Source organism: Callorhinus ursinus, unplaced genomic scaffold (genome assembly GCF_003265705.2).
Source record: "Callorhinus ursinus isolate GAN/ISIS: 27379988/994484 unplaced genomic scaffold, GSC_fseal_2.0 scaffold7, whole genome shotgun sequence".
NCBI lineage: Eukaryota > Metazoa > Chordata > Mammalia > Carnivora > Otariidae > Callorhinus > Callorhinus ursinus.
The window spans coordinates 51,270,929-51,286,216 of record NW_027397069.1 but is presented as its reverse complement, the minus strand read 5'-3'; the positions used below and the strand labels follow the sequence as shown (position 1 = coordinate 51,286,216).

Below are 15,288 nucleotides of genomic sequence, written 5' to 3'. Positions count from 1 at the left end.
ACTGCGCTCTTCCCCAGGCTCCCAGCATCCCTTTGGGGGCTGCCTTCTGGCCAGGTAGCCTGTTGGCTGCACAACCCGTTGGCTGAAAATATCTCTAGCACATTCCCCAGACCTGCTGTTCTCTCTCTCCCTCCGCTCACTGCCACACTCTCCTCCCTTCAGCCTCTTCCTTTGCAGCTAAAATGAAGCGGAGGCAAGAGCCAAAGGGAGGAGAAGGGGAGGAGGAAGCCCAATGCTATTCCTTTCTTCTCTTCTTCCCTCTCAAGTCCAGACACAGTAAAAACATAATAAGAAGCATCTTTCAGCCTCCTGACCAGATGCCGCAGTGCCTGTCCCAAGAAAACGTCAGCGTGTTTTCACACTCAAGAGGATAGAGCCGTAAGAAAGCCCTGTCCACCGCTGCTGGGAGTCATGGAAGGGAAAATGACAATATGACAACAGACACTGGACTCCTGTTTGGGTCTAGGCAGATTCTAATACGAAAAACACCATTGGCCTTTCACTGATGACACTTCACGTGTTATGGAAGTATGTTCACCCGGAAAGTATTCAATATTTTATAGCATTTTTTCCTATTTTCCTAGGAAAGATTTACAGCATCATTCCGCTTCTTCATTTCTACTGTTTCCCCCTCCCCCACCCTCCACCACGACAGGAGCAGCTGCTGTTGCCTTGGCAACATTACAGAATAAACTTGTTGCTTTTGGACCATCTGTACCCAACCTGAGCTATGTTGAAGCTGTTTGTTTCCTTTTCCTGTTTGTCATCTGCCAAAAGTCGGGCTTCCTATTTAGATGCTGACCTTCCTGAACAGTTCTATGAGGGCTAACGGAACGTCTCAGATGTTCTAGGAGAACTATCTCAAAGCTAGGAGGGCTGATTCATTCCTTTGGATTCGGGTCTTTTCCATAGGACCCTTAGTAAAATATACACCTGCAACTAGGGAGACGGGACCCACCAACACATTACAACCCAATGGGATTAGTGCACATTTTTGAAGAAAACAGAATCTCCATGGACAGAATCACAGGACTACCATGTGAAATAACAAGTACCTCATAATGATACGCACTTTTTCTTGACTATAGACATATGTTCACTACGTTACCTATTTGTCCTCTTCCAAAGAAGAGATAATGTAGTGACTGTAAAATAAATATTTGGATCGTAAAACAGATTGGGCACATACAGAACAAATTGAAATATTAGCAACAACCCTGCTGCCCACAGATTACTGTTAACTATTTTTTTACATTTCTTTTCTTTTGTACTGCATGTTTCTTTTAAAAATACGATGGACTTATTTTATAAATACAATTTTATATCCTGATTTTCCTAATTCAATATACATTGGGCATTTTTGCATGTTATAAAAATTAATTGAAACTTGATTTCTCTCTCTCTTTCTCCTCTCTCTCTCTGTCTCGGCAGTGTACCTGTTATTTTTCCTACAAGCTGGATTTTGCTAGTCAGATCCTCATGTTGTCATTTATCCTGCCTCTCTGTCCCCTAGATCTCCTAATAACTGGAGCTACATCTAGAAGTTCAATCAGACGCACATTTGTTACTTTGGCCAGAGTGCTCTGCAGGCAATGCTGTAGAAATCCCAGGTGGCACACACGACCTGGCTGTCCTTCTGTGATGTCAGCGGTGATACTCGCTGCCCAGATCCATTATGTCATGAGGAACTTCCAAAAAGTATATTCTCATTTTACCATTATTTCTTCATTTGTGAACTGGAGTACTTCTACAAAGAGAAACTTCTCCTCATTGGCTATCTAATTATACCAAGGTATCACTCATAGAAGAAAGGCAGGATAAATGCCTAATTTATTCCTTTCATTCACTGATAATCAAAATAATGAATTAAATGCCAACTACGAGCCAAAGAGAACTAATTAGTTTTTCTAGTATCACTATGAATGCATGGGTTTAAACATATTTGATGTGTTTTAATCCATTACAGTTATTGTTCTTAATCATGCTTCAATTGTCCCATCTTCAGCTAGTAGGGGGCCTCTTCGCATTGTTTTCTGAATCCTTAAGAAAACCCTAGCATTTTTTTCTAGTACTTTTTTTCATTGCATCCTTACTTTCTGGTGTGATGAGATGTTCCAGGCTCATCATAAACATTTTCTGCTCCAGATCTGGAACAAGACATTTCTTCAAAAAGATCTAGTTTGTTTTTAAGTGGGAAAATTTATATGGAAGCTGCGATCTGCGTTTTAAGGTACTCATTTTTCAAAGTCTTTTCTGTGGACAGAATTAAGAAACTTGGCTTTTGCTCTCCTTTTCCTCCTCCTCTTTCTCCTTCTCCTCTGCCTGCTCCTTAACATAAAATATGCCATTGCAATTATTGCCATTTGAATTCAAGACTACAGTATTTTTTTAACCTCATCAATCTTAAACCCGTGGCTCCTGTCTCTTACTCCAATGACACCAACGTAATTACCCATTTGCTTCATCAACAATACACACACATCAGATTCCCCCGAAACTTATGGTGCAAAGCCACAATACACACTAATGATGTCACAGTGTCTATGAAGGAGCAAATCAGAAGCAACTTGGCTGCATGGTTCTGGATCAGAGCCTCTCATGAGATTGCAGACAAAATGTTAGCCAGGGCTGCCATCATCAGAAGGCATGACTGGGGCTGGGAGATCTGTTTCCAGAAGTCTTCCAGAAGTCTGGCAGTCTTCTGCTGCCAGAAGACTGGACATTGGCAGAAGACTTCAGTTGCTCTCATAGGGCTATTGGAGGGGCCTCACAGCATGATTTCTGGCTTCCCCCAAAGTGAGTATTCAAGATGGCGATGCCTTTGATGATCCAGCCTCAAAAATCACACATTGTCTTGTCTATCACATTGTTATTATAAGTGAATCACTATGTCTGCTCATTTTCAAGGGGAGGACAATTAATCTCCATCCATTGAAAGGGCAATGTCAAAGAACTTGCAGGCATATTTCTTTCTACTCTCCTCTGGCTTACTGATTTACAATGCAAATGTAAAATACACTTACCTTTCCAAGGCTCCCCCAAAATCATTCTTATATAGCATTAGCTTGAAGTCCAGGATCTTGTTACCTAAATGAGGTCTCGGTGTGGAGGAGATGCCTCAGGATTCCTAGAGTACATCTCCTTGAGTATGGTTTCTCAAAGCCTGAAGACCTATGATCTAAAAAGAAAAGTTATTTGCCACCTCATCATACATACACACACTTAACATACAATACATAAAATGGTGGTACAAGTATAGGATAACTATTATGGACCCCCCCACACCAACACACACACACACACACACACACACACACACACACACACACTTTCAAAATAGAGGAAAACAGGAGACACATAGGAGCCTCTGACCCATAGCAAAATCCATCAGGGCAAATGTTAGAAGTTCCTTGACTAGGACTCAAGGCCTGAAAATGAGTCTCCTTAACTCTCAGGCCCAGCCTCTATGCTCTTCATTCCACCCTCTAGGTCACCCTCTTTGTTGAGAAAGGCAGCCCAGGTCTTTTGCGGAAGAGTTTTCTCAGCTTGCTTCCTGCCTGCAGAAGCTTCAGGGTCCAAAGACCTCTTATCATTTTATACTGATTCTGCCCCCTTTCAATCCAAGCTTATGGCATTTCCGCCAATTTACTTCTCTTAAAAACTCCAGGGATCTCCTACAATTCTTGTTGTGGCCCACTCAGACAAGACCACACTCACAAACTCTTCAAAAATAAGCCCTTCTTGACCTTGGGCTTCTACTAACAGTCCTTTCAAGGCCCTTTAGGATTTCATTAATACGTTCAGCTTCTGTCCAATGCCCAATTTCAAAGTCACTCCTAAATTTTAGGGTTTTGTTATGGTGGCACCCTACTCCTAGCACAAATTCTGTAGTTATCTATTGCTGCATGACAAATTATCTTAAAACTCAGTGGCTTAAAGCAACATGAAACATGGATTATGCCACAGTTTCTGTAGGTCAGGAATCTGAGAGCAACTCAGCTGGGTAGTTCTGGTGGGCACTTTCCCAAAGATTGCAGTAAGGAATGTGTCCAGGGCTGCAGTCAGCTGATAGCACGGTCCAGGCTGAGGGATCTTCTTCCATGGGGTCTCATTTTCATGGTTGGCAAGTTGGTACTGGCTCCTGGTAGGAGACATTAGTGCCTTTCTGTATGGGTTTCTCCAGAGGGCTCATGGCACGAAGGCTGGCCCCAGAGCTAGGGATCCAAGAGAACAATGGAGAAACCACAATTCTCTTTGATGATCTAGCTTCAGAAGTCCCACATCATCATTTCCACGTTTTTCATTAGAAGCAAATCGCTAAGTCTGTCTCACCTTCATGGGAAGGGGGGTCCAGCTCCACTTTTTGAAGGTGGTATTATATTTTTAAGCCACTACAAACACTATTGTTAAAAATATGATTACTAAAAGTAGTTAAACTTTTAATTTACTTTTGTTCTTAGAGTATATTTTACTAAAGATTTACAGTCATACTATCATATACCAAAGTCACCTAAAATTGTCCTATCTGTGTGCATCTACCACCAACTTGAAAAACTATTGATTTGTTTTAGTTTGCTTTTATTTTTGTTTCATAATTATATAGATTAATTTCAAGGTTTCAAAGTCAAACTACAGAACAAGGCATATTCAGAGAAGTCTAGCTTCATTTCTGCCTTCTCCCTCTTCCCTTCTCTCCCCATCAGTGACCTTGTTTTTGGTTTATTTATTCTTCTACTTTTAAAGCATAAATAAAAATACATATCCCCCATTCTAAGATAAACACTTGCATATTATGCATGAGATTCTTCATATTTTTTTATCTACTAATTCCACCTGAATTCACTCCATAACAGTATTTGGAGATAACTGTCATTTCTTTTTAAGGCTAATGGTCACCATTATATAGAGGTATATAGTTTATGCAGTCAGTCCCCTACAGAGGGATAATGTGGAGGTGTCTAGTCTTTTACTATTATAAATAGTGCTGCAATGAATAGCTTTACGCATCTGTCTTTCTAAATTTTTTCCAGAAACATATTTTTATAGCTATAATTTATTCCACATTTTGAATAGATATATCTTAAATTATTTAAGTGCACTTCTATTGTGGACACATAGGTTTTCTCTATTTATTCCACTGGTATAAGCAATACAGCAATGAATATCCTTGTAGTTAAGTCTTTGTTGACATTTCTGCGTATAGCATAAGAACAGATTCCTACAAATTTAGTTAGTAGGTCAAAGTTTATGAATCTTTTCAGGCATTGATACATATTGTCCAATCGTTTTTAAGGAAAGGGCACAATAAGTTTACCCTCTCAGAGGCAGTAAATTCCAGTATCTGGCACTGGAGAAGTCGAGGTTTCAAGTCCTACCTTTACCGTTTACTAGTTGAATAACGCAGCACAAGTTCATTTTCCTGAGTCATGGCTTCCTTGTCTAGAAATAAGAAAAATAATGCTTATCTCAGGGGATTGCTGTGAAGAGCAAAATAAGACATCAGACTATGGAGACACTTGGGTACATAAGCTGAGTGGTTAGCATAGGGCCCGACATGCTCCAAGCATGTATATGTTTGTTCCTATTAGTCTTATCACCAGTAGATGAGAATGTCAAGTCTCACAGAAGATTCATCAATGCTGGACAGCATTGTTTAAAAACAAAAAGTGCCAATTTGATAAGCAAAAGATGCTATCTTGTTTTAATTGACCTTTCTTAGAATTCTAGTTCTATTAAACATTTTTCATTTATTAATATTTTCATTTCTGTGGTGCCTGGTTTCGCTCAGTCAGTTAAGCTTCCGACTCCTGGTTTTGGCTCAGGTCATGATCTCAGGGTTGTGGGATCGAGCCCTGTGTCGGGCTAGACACACAGTGCGGAGTCTGCTTGAGATTTTCTCCCTTTCTCTCTCCCTCCGCATCTGCTCCTTTCCCCCTCTGCACACTCTTTCTCTCTCTAAAATAAGTAAAATCTTTAAAAAATATTTTTATTTCTGCTCCTGTGTAATCTGTTTATATCCTTCATCTATATTTTTCTATATAATTTTAGTTCTTTAAAATGTGTGTACAAGAGTTCCTTATCAGGAATACAAATCTTTTTTTGTCATAATTGCTGTAAATATATAACACCAACATGTTAGGTGTTTGTTTGTTTTTTTCATTTCAGTTGTTAGACATTATGACAGAATTTAACGTTTTATGTAATCAAGTATTTCCCTTTGTACTTCAACAGACTTTTAAAATCTTAATGAAGTACTTTGCTATTTCAAAATGCAATTATGTGCTCATCCACATGTTACTTTTGTGTTATTTCGGGCATGTATCTTACATACAAGAAAGGTGCCTTGATGGTAAGTTCACAGCCTAAAGAATTTTCACAAAATAGATGTATTCATGGCATTAGTTTGCTAGGACTACCATAACAAAGTACCATAAGCCACTGGGTGGCTTAAACACCAGAAATCTATTGTGTTCCAGTTCTGGAAACAAGACATCAGAGATCAGAATGTCAGCAGGATTGGTTCCTTCTGGAGGCTGTGAGGGAGAATCTGCTCCACGACTTGACCCTAGCTTCTTGTGGTTTGCTGGTCATACTTTGTGTTCCTTCACTTATAGATATTTTGCCTCAGTCTCTGCCTTCATGTTCACATGGGATTCTCCCTGTGTGTATGTCTCTGCATCCAAATTCTCCCTTTTTGTAAGAACACTAGTTGTATTGGATTAGAGCTTGCACTAATGACCTTATTTTAACTTGATCACCTCTGGAATGACCCTATTTCCCACTAAGGTCACATTCTGAGGTCCTGGCAGTTAGAGCTTCAACCATATCTGTTTTTACGGAAAAAATTTCAACCCGCAACATTCACAAAATTAGAACACAGACCAAGAAACAGAATATACTTAGCTTTCTAAAACCTACCTTGTGTCCACTTCAGCCATAACCCCTTGCCAAGATTACCACTGCCCCGATCTCCCACACCATAGATTACCTTGTCTATGTTCTTGAACTTCATATAAATAGAATCACACAACATGTATTCTTTCATACCTGGCTTCTTGACTTCAGAATTACATCTGTGAGATCCACCCATGTTGTTGCTGCATTGTTGCATGTAGCAGATAACTCACTTTTTCATTTTTATGTAGTATTTAGCAAAAAGAGGACAAAATAAGGCAATTTACCCATTTTATTGTTGATATTTAGGTTGTGTCCAGTTTGTAACCACTGTGGGTATAGCCGCAATGTTGCAGTGAAAATCCTAGTGCAAATCTTCTGGTGAGCACACGCTCACATTGCTGTTGGGCACATGGAGTGGACTTTCTGGGTCGTAGACAGGGTATGGATACGTTTAGCTTTAGTAGATAGTCCCAGTTTTCCAAAGTGGTTTTCAATAGTGCCTGAAATTTTTGGTTCTTCCACATCTTTACCAACACTTTGGGTTGACTTGAACAAATATATTTTTGATGAAAAGAAGAAGAAGAAGAAGATGATGATGATGATGATGATTAGAGCTTCTCATTAAAGTTATTACAAAAACCAGACCCTGGGCTCGTCACTTTACCTATATTATCTCATTTAATCTTTAAGCTACTTTTCAAGAGCATTATTAGCTTCATTTTACAGACAACAAAACTAAGCATCAGTGAAATAAAATAATTTGTAACCGTAACAGTAAGTAGCAATATAGGGTTTGAATTACAATTCGTCTGATTACCAACCTCAGGGACTTTCTAGTCCAAATAAAATGTAAATCGTTGCTACAGAGGTGAAGGGGAAGCCCTGGGCATCATGGGTAGCATGAGCACATTAGTGTGACGATTGCAGAGGGGCACCTTAGTGGTAAACAGTGACAAAGCTCTAAATCTCTATTTGAAGGCTGGCTTGTGCCATCCTATTTTGGAGACATGAAGCATGAGCACCTGCTGTTAGGGTTAATTCCAAACATTTCTCAATGGGTGATTATTTTGAGGACTGATTCTGAAGACAGATGATGTACTTAATATTCTAAAACAGAGTGACATAAACCAGTGTTTGGGTAGAGAGTTAGAGCAAGGGCTCAAGTCTGGGACCAAAGAAGAGCATCCACAAGAGCAGGTCCGTGGCACTGTCCTCACTGCTGATGTCAACAATGCACTCCTCAGCCCCTCAGCCCTTACTCCCAGACCCGGTCTCCAGGTCATATCAGGAATACCTACCCTTGAGAACATAGCAGGAGCCAAGTCCACTGTTTTCATACCTGTGTGGCCCTTGAGGATAGGGTGAATATCCATGAGGAAAAATATTTCATGGAGCAGGAAGAAAAAACATGCTGCCAAATAATCACCCTTGCATAGAGATGTGCAATAGACTCAAGTATTGAGAGGCTGCTTTGAATCAGACACTGTGCCGGGTACTTCCTGATACATCATCTTAGTCTTCACAATGACCTTGAGAGACAAATTTCTATTATCCCCATGTGACAAGTGTGGGAACCAAGCCACAGTGAGGTTAAGAAACCTGTCTGAGGTGATACAATGGGAGAAACAAACAAGATAATGCTTCCATTCTGACAGAGGATGTAGAAAGGGGTAGTCTGGGTATTTCTGAATTGTAAATCGTGTCTTGAAGGAGTCTATGAGAGTATATGCTTACTTTTATTTTATTTTTTTTTAAATGAGGCAATGAAAGAACACTGAATGCTTTCCTGCTGGATTGCTGCAAACTTGTTCTGGAAAATGAAAACTTCAGAAAGCAAATTCGGGTATTGTGGTCCAGCAGCCCTTATTTATGAACCATGTAATGAGAGGTTCTAGGGACTTATCTCCTGTAACGTTGTAACAGATTGTATGAGTTTCTAATCAGTTCAAATGTTGTTACCTTCTAGTTTTGTGTCAGTGCAATTATTTTTAGAAAGTACAAAGTTTCCATTAATTAAAATGGAAGCACCCAATTAGGTGTTTGGCTTACTTGTTTCTTAAAACATTGGTTTGGTTTTAAATTCAAGTTAAAACTTAACACCCGCCTTTGTCCTGGTTTTAGTAAACCTATGCATTTTCCCCTATATTTTAAATCTGTTGTTGTTTTAATTTCCTGACCAGGTCATAGATGTGGATGTCCTAGGTGTGTGCATGCTTTTGCACACATTACAACCCAAGCACTGTAGCCAGAGGAGAGTGAGAGCCCTTCAGGATGGAACAATGGGCTCCTATTCGAAGTGCAATCCATACACATGGCTGATTCATCCTCACCCAGGTACTGGATGACTTCTCAATAGAGAAACAACTAAAGACAAGGGGAAAAACAACACACTCAACTCTCCTGTATTAGGAGAAAAGACTGACTAAGCCATCAGAACTAGTTCCCAAGTTACCCTGGAGAACTTTGTGTACTGTTCAGGAGCCTTTCTTCCAGAACCAGTCAGTGGGCTTAGTGCCCCCGCCAGCCCCGTTCTGGAGAGGGAGTGCAATCAGGAGACTGGAATGCCCTCTGCCTGCTCCAGCATAGAAATGTGCTGCTGGCATTCATGGAAACAAGCAAATGATGTGGTATGTGTGCTCCTAATCCCTATTTTAATGTCTCCAACAATCTAGTGGTTAATTAGCAATTTGCTGCCCACCAATATGCAAATGAATGACAAGCAAAGGCCCTCCTCACATCTGTAATTATTTTGCTGATTTACAAGCCACTTTCCTCTCTGTGTAGGTTTTTCTGTGTGTGTGCATTCATGCACCAGGGATTTCATTATTTTTAGAAGCATACTCTGTGCATTTCTATGCTTTAATATTTTCAGGCTTCAGTAATTATGGTACACACACACACACACACACACACACACACACACACACCCAGCGCTACCACCTCCAGATGCTTTTATTTCTTAGGGATCCTTTCCTTTGATAAAGATTGGAAAGTAAGATTTATCAAGGGGCTGAAATCCAAATTGCAGAGAGCACAAGATTGAAAGATGCACGTTTCTATGCTGCCAAATCCTTATCTGGAATCGGAGTCTTGTAATATTTGATTTTCTCCCAACCAGCTCTGGTGAGTCGAGCCCTGATCTGCGTTATCCATCTGCCTACTTTGGAGCAGGGTGTTTTACTATTTGGCGGTTTAAATGCTTTACGTTTTTACCAGCGCATTAAGAAAGGCTCTCATGTTAAATTAAGTCAATTAATAAATGGAAACACATTAAGCAATCAATTTTGTCAGCCTATCTCCCCAGCATTATGTATGGTTGGCTGTAATCACAAGATAAATGCAATGTGCTGATCTATGGTAATGTTCAATAATACATTCTCTGCCAGGCTCAATTCATCAGGGAGTTTCGGTAGGGGAGGCATTTGTTATTGGCTGTCTCTGCACCTCAAGGATAACATTTCTGTCCTTTTGATTGGCCGCCTCACTGCTGCAAGATTCTAACCGTCTTATTTTGATGATGAATATGAAGGCACGCTAAGCCGGGCTGGAGCGGAGTGTCTCAGAGGCTGCGCTCCTTCCAGAGCCCAAGGACTTAACAGCTTCTTCCGCTGCCTCCCTGTGCCAACAACCCCCCAAAAGTTGTGATGCTTTTCTTTACCCAGTGCTTTGGGGCTGTGTTAGATCTCATTCACCTCCGCTTTCAACACTACAAGGCTAAACGGGTTTTCTCCGCTGCTGGGCAACTTGTCTGCGTTGTAAACCCCACGCACAACCTAAAGGTGAGTTGCTGTCTATCATTTTATATTCGCGCGGCTCGGGTTCCAGCCCTTCCACACACACACACACTCACCCTGGAGCTCCCGGCAAATGCTAGGACGCGCTGGGTACCCGGAGGGGTTGCCGCGGCTCCTTCTCGCTTTCTTTCTTTCTTTTTCTTTTTTTTTTTTTTAAGATTATTTATTTATTTGACAGAGACACAGCGAGAGAGGGAACACAAGCAGGGGGAGTGGGAGAGGGAGAAGCAGGGCCCCCGCCGAGCAAGTAGCTGGATGCGGGGCTCGATCCCAGGATGCTGGGATCGTGACCTGAGCCGAAGGCAGACGCTTAACGACTGAGCCACCCAGGCACCCCATCCTTCTCGCTTTCTAAGTGTCTTGTGCTCTCGGCGACAGCGTGTTGTTTCCCGGACTGGCAGGAACGACTGGAGTGATGGTCTAGCCTCTCGCCCCCCTCCCCAAGCTGTCAGCCTATGAGTGGGGTCGGTCGGGGTCAGAAGCAAGGGTGGTGTAGGGAGAAGGGGTTGTCCTCTTCTCGCTCCCAAATATTCGTGGGCAAGTGTTCGGGAGACGGGATTTGAAAAGTTACCCAAATTGCAGACCGTCCCATGTGTTTGGAAAGGCAGGCAAGCACATGGATTTTGGAAGCCCCTCTGGTCACCGCTGAAGTAGCTATGGGGGACGGGGGGGGGGGGGCAGGAACCCCCAAGAACGGAACCCGCGAGTGGGTGAGGGGGCTCTTTCTGCGAAGTGTTTATCGTTGTGAGTGAGAGAGAGAGAGAGAGGGACGGGAAGACCAGGAGGAGTTCGCTTGCTGGGAGCAGGCTGCGCCCCTCGCACGGGGGACGGGAGAACGGGAGGGGGCAGGATTCGCTGCAGTTGTGTAATAATGACACCGGCTGGGAGCTGCTGTCTGAATCAGCGCAGGCCGCCTGGCTGCGCGTCTGGCGCCGCTGCCTCTGCGTTTGTGTCTTCAGGTCAATGCCCTTTCCCCCGAAACAGCCCAAATCCGGGATCTGGCAAGGCCGCTCCACCTCCCAGCTCAGACCGATGGGGAGGCGAATGAAGAGCCCTTGGCTAGGGCTGCTGGGAAAGAGAGGAAGACGGTGCCGGGGGTGTTGGTGGCGCAGATGAGCTCCCCAAACGGGAAACTCGGAGCCACCTTGGCTCTGTTTGAAAATAAAGGATGGACTCACTGGGAGTTGCTTTCCTGCCCTCCTCACTGTGCGCAGGGCTGAGTGACCGCGAGGAGCGCGTGTCCGCAGCAGGAGCGCCGGAACCGTCTCTGTGAGCCTGGGTCTGTCATTCCGACCCACCGCTGCTCTTGGGTAGGAAAAGTGTTGCTTGTTGCTCATCACTTTATAAACTCCCATAAAGCGTCAGGCTCTCCTCAACCAGAGCCCCGCGGGTCAGCACTGATGGGTGCCTTTCCCCTACCCCCACCCCGATTCCTGGAGGTACCTAGGAGGGGCAGCTGCCCGGAGGCCCTATGGGTGGCCAGACCTGGGTGGAGGGTGATGGACCGCCCTGGGACTGCTATAGTGCACAGACCTAGGAACTGGCTCTCTGAGATACCCCATCTGTGACTAGCACCATCTCCGCTCAACTGCTGGTGCTCTCTCCTTCCTATGCTCTCTCTCTCTCTCTCTCTCTCTCTCTCGCTCTCGCTCTCGCTCTCGCCCTCGCTCTCCTTCCCCGCATTCCACTGTCTCTTTTTACCTTCATGCCTTAGTTTTATAAACGAGAATTTGCTGCCAGTCACCCTTGGCAAAGCAAGTGTATGGCGTACATACTAAAATATGATTCTGAATTCCATTTTATGGCCACTTTTGAGACCGCATTCGAACTCCCATTATTTTGTCACTTCACATTAGTTACTTCCCTGTGGCAAGAAATTTTGTTTACTCCTGTTTTGCATTTTAATACCTTTAAAAATTGTTTATGAGACTTAGCATTTCCAAAGTTTGAATTTGTATGGCTCATTGAGTGCTGCTGATGGCGGAGGAGAGGAGTGCTAAGATCTTGAGGTGGGCTAGGGTGGGGTGAAACGCTTCTGTGAATATTTTGCAGTGATGTCTGCCTGGATATTGGTGAGTTGTCCTGCTGCCCGAAACCCAGGAGGTCAGAGTCAGGATTGGAGGCTCAGGGCCAGCTCTGACCAGCTGTGGGCCCTTGAAAAGTGTCAATCTCTCTGAGCCTTCCCGTCCTCCCCTTTAAAATGGACAGAGGAACGCCCATGGCTCTGTGAGGCTAACAAGAGTTCCTAGAGGTGGACGTGCTTTATTAGCACTCTCCTCCAAAAAAGAAAAAAAATCATGTTGGGACGCCTGGGTGGCTCAGTTGGTTAAGCGTCTGCCTTCGGCTCAGGTCATGATCCTGGGGTCCTGGGATCAAGCCCCGCATCGGGCTCCTTCCTCAGTGGGGAGCCCGCTTCTCCCTGTACCTGCTGCTCCCCCTGCTTGTGCTCTCTCTCTCCCTCAAATAAATAAATAAAATCTTTAAAAAAAATCATGTTATTGTACATAACTTGTGGGGTTCCATGAGGAACTTTAAAAGTTGTCACTTCAAGCCTTTAACCCACTTAGAAACCATATAAGCAGCAACATAAAAATAGGTGACACATGCTTTGGGAGGCTATTTTCCGTGGCTCACTTTTTGAAACACATATTCATTTGGCTTTTCATTTCCCATAAAAAAACCACTTTGAGGTTTTGCTCAGACAAGCGTCAGCAAGGTAAAAGCAAGGTGAGGACTGCTAATGCTGCCGGGGGTCTGGCAGCGTGCACAGGATTCAGAGGCTGTGCCAGGCAGAGAGACCTCTGCAACCCAGAGCACTTTATGGTGGTCTCGATAAGCACCTTGTGTGCTTCCAGGATCCAGGTGGCCCGTCAGGTAAGTTTTACCTGCTTTGCAAACCTGGGGGCTGACAGCCATTTGCAGAGCTTTTAAAGGAACAATTCTACAGGCGCATGGCTGGCCCCATCACTTACGTTAAAAAGTGAATAAAACCTCAAAGGAAAAGTGCTTCTTCTAAGCATTCATTTCCATAGACAGACCACAGAAATATGCCTTGGATATAATAAGTGGCAATCTACGTGGGGGGGGGGATTCTTTTTTTGAAGAAAAAAACGATGTGGCAATGTTAACCCAGAATAGCTATTGATCTGTGGTGCTTCCCTGCACTTTGTATGAACAGGCTGGTACATGAAATGGTGACCAAGGACAGAGACGGCAACCTTGCTTTCAATTTTCTAAGTTGTGTGCAGCTACAAAGAGGGCTGGGAAGCCTGTGTTTTTCTTTGTGGAAGCATATTTGCACTTTGTCCTTTCCCAGGCTTTCCTGAGAATGCTAACAGTATTCGAGGACCGGAGGCAAGTGCTGAGTTATAATCAAAATTCACTTACTGAGCAGAGAAAATCGTGTATTTACCATGCTTCTATAGGTCACCTTCATATTCAATCTTATTACGGCGATTACTCAGTACCTGGGATTCCTTCACACAAGCTGAAGCCTTTCTTTCTAAATGGAAAGCGGAAGCCTTCCTGGGAATGCAGACACCCTAGTGAAGCCATTACACCCCTTAAGCCTCCCCCCCCCCCGGATTAAAAGGGCCATTTAGAGCAGCTAGACTGGAACACGAGGGATCGGAATCCCGGGGACTTCTGCTTTAAGCATGGGGCAGGCAGTGGGAGCATGCACGGCAGAGCCCTCTCCATGGAGTACAAATGACACTCTGTGTTTCCCCGGGTCTGTCTTTCTGTCTCCTCCTGTACGGATGGCTCCTTAGACAGATTGGGATTCCAGATGATGCCCCCCCCATTTCTCCTTCTGACTTCATGGAAGGTGACCACCGAGAAGCCAGCGTTCTTGGCTTGCTGCTCTCTGCTTCATTCACAGAGGCTACAGAAATGTGGCTAGCAGGCTTCAGGCCAGCACTGGTGAGGGCTCCAGCTCCTGGTCCTGATTCAGCAGTCCTTTCTCCCACATGTTTTTTGCTTATTTCCAAATCCTTTCTCTCCTGGCTCCTCTCCCACCGGCACTAGCCACTTCTAGAATGCCCTGTCCTGGGCAGCTCTCCCTTCTCCTGCCCCATCTCTAGGATGTCCTTCAAGGGGTGGGATGGCCAGTCCCCACACCCAGGCCTTTCTAGGGAAGGCCCTGTAGCAGTAGCCAGAGCCCCTCGAGGGTCAGTTCTTAGTGCTTCCCAAGCAGACAGTACCTGTGCTGAGGCTGGCTGGATGACTTCCTCCTCTTGACCACAGCCCTTGATAAACAGGTTTCTGAAAGGCTAGCAAAAAGCGTTCTGGCAAACTTCTGAAGGCCCTTGCTAGTACCAAAGTCATTGCTAAGACCCCCAGTGCCCTCCCCAGCATCTAGAACAGAGGTATAATTTCCCCCACTTGTCCTGGAAGGCTACTCATGCCTCCATCCAGCTAGTCCTAGACATCTTTTTTTTTTTTTTTCAGGCATATTTGAGAGAGCGAGTACACTGCAAATGCGTGTGGGGGGAAGGGAGGGGAGGAGGAGCAGAGGAGGAGGGAGAGGGAGGGGGTAAGAATCTCAAGAAGACTTTCCACTGGGCACAGAGACGATCGCGGGGCTCGATCCCACCAC

General features: G+C 44.0%; 1 protein-coding gene across 2 annotated transcripts in view; it reads left to right on the top strand.

The window, feature by feature from the left end:
* Nucleotides 1-10,499: 10,499 nt before the first annotated feature.
* SIAH3 (siah E3 ubiquitin protein ligase family member 3) overlaps nucleotides 10,500-15,288 on the top strand; it is a 68,768-nt gene continuing 63,979 nt past the window's right edge. Inside the window, exon 1 of one of the 2 annotated variants that reach the window (XM_025874520.2) lies at nucleotides 10,500-10,676. In XM_025874520.2, coding sequence (XP_025730305.1) covers nucleotides 10,542-10,676 — 135 coding nt within the window. In that variant the 5' untranslated portion in view covers nucleotides 10,500-10,541. Of the gene's footprint in view, nucleotides 10,677-11,630; nucleotides 12,002-15,288 lie in introns of those variants that run through there. The other variant, XM_073894520.1, reaches the window with a different exon arrangement.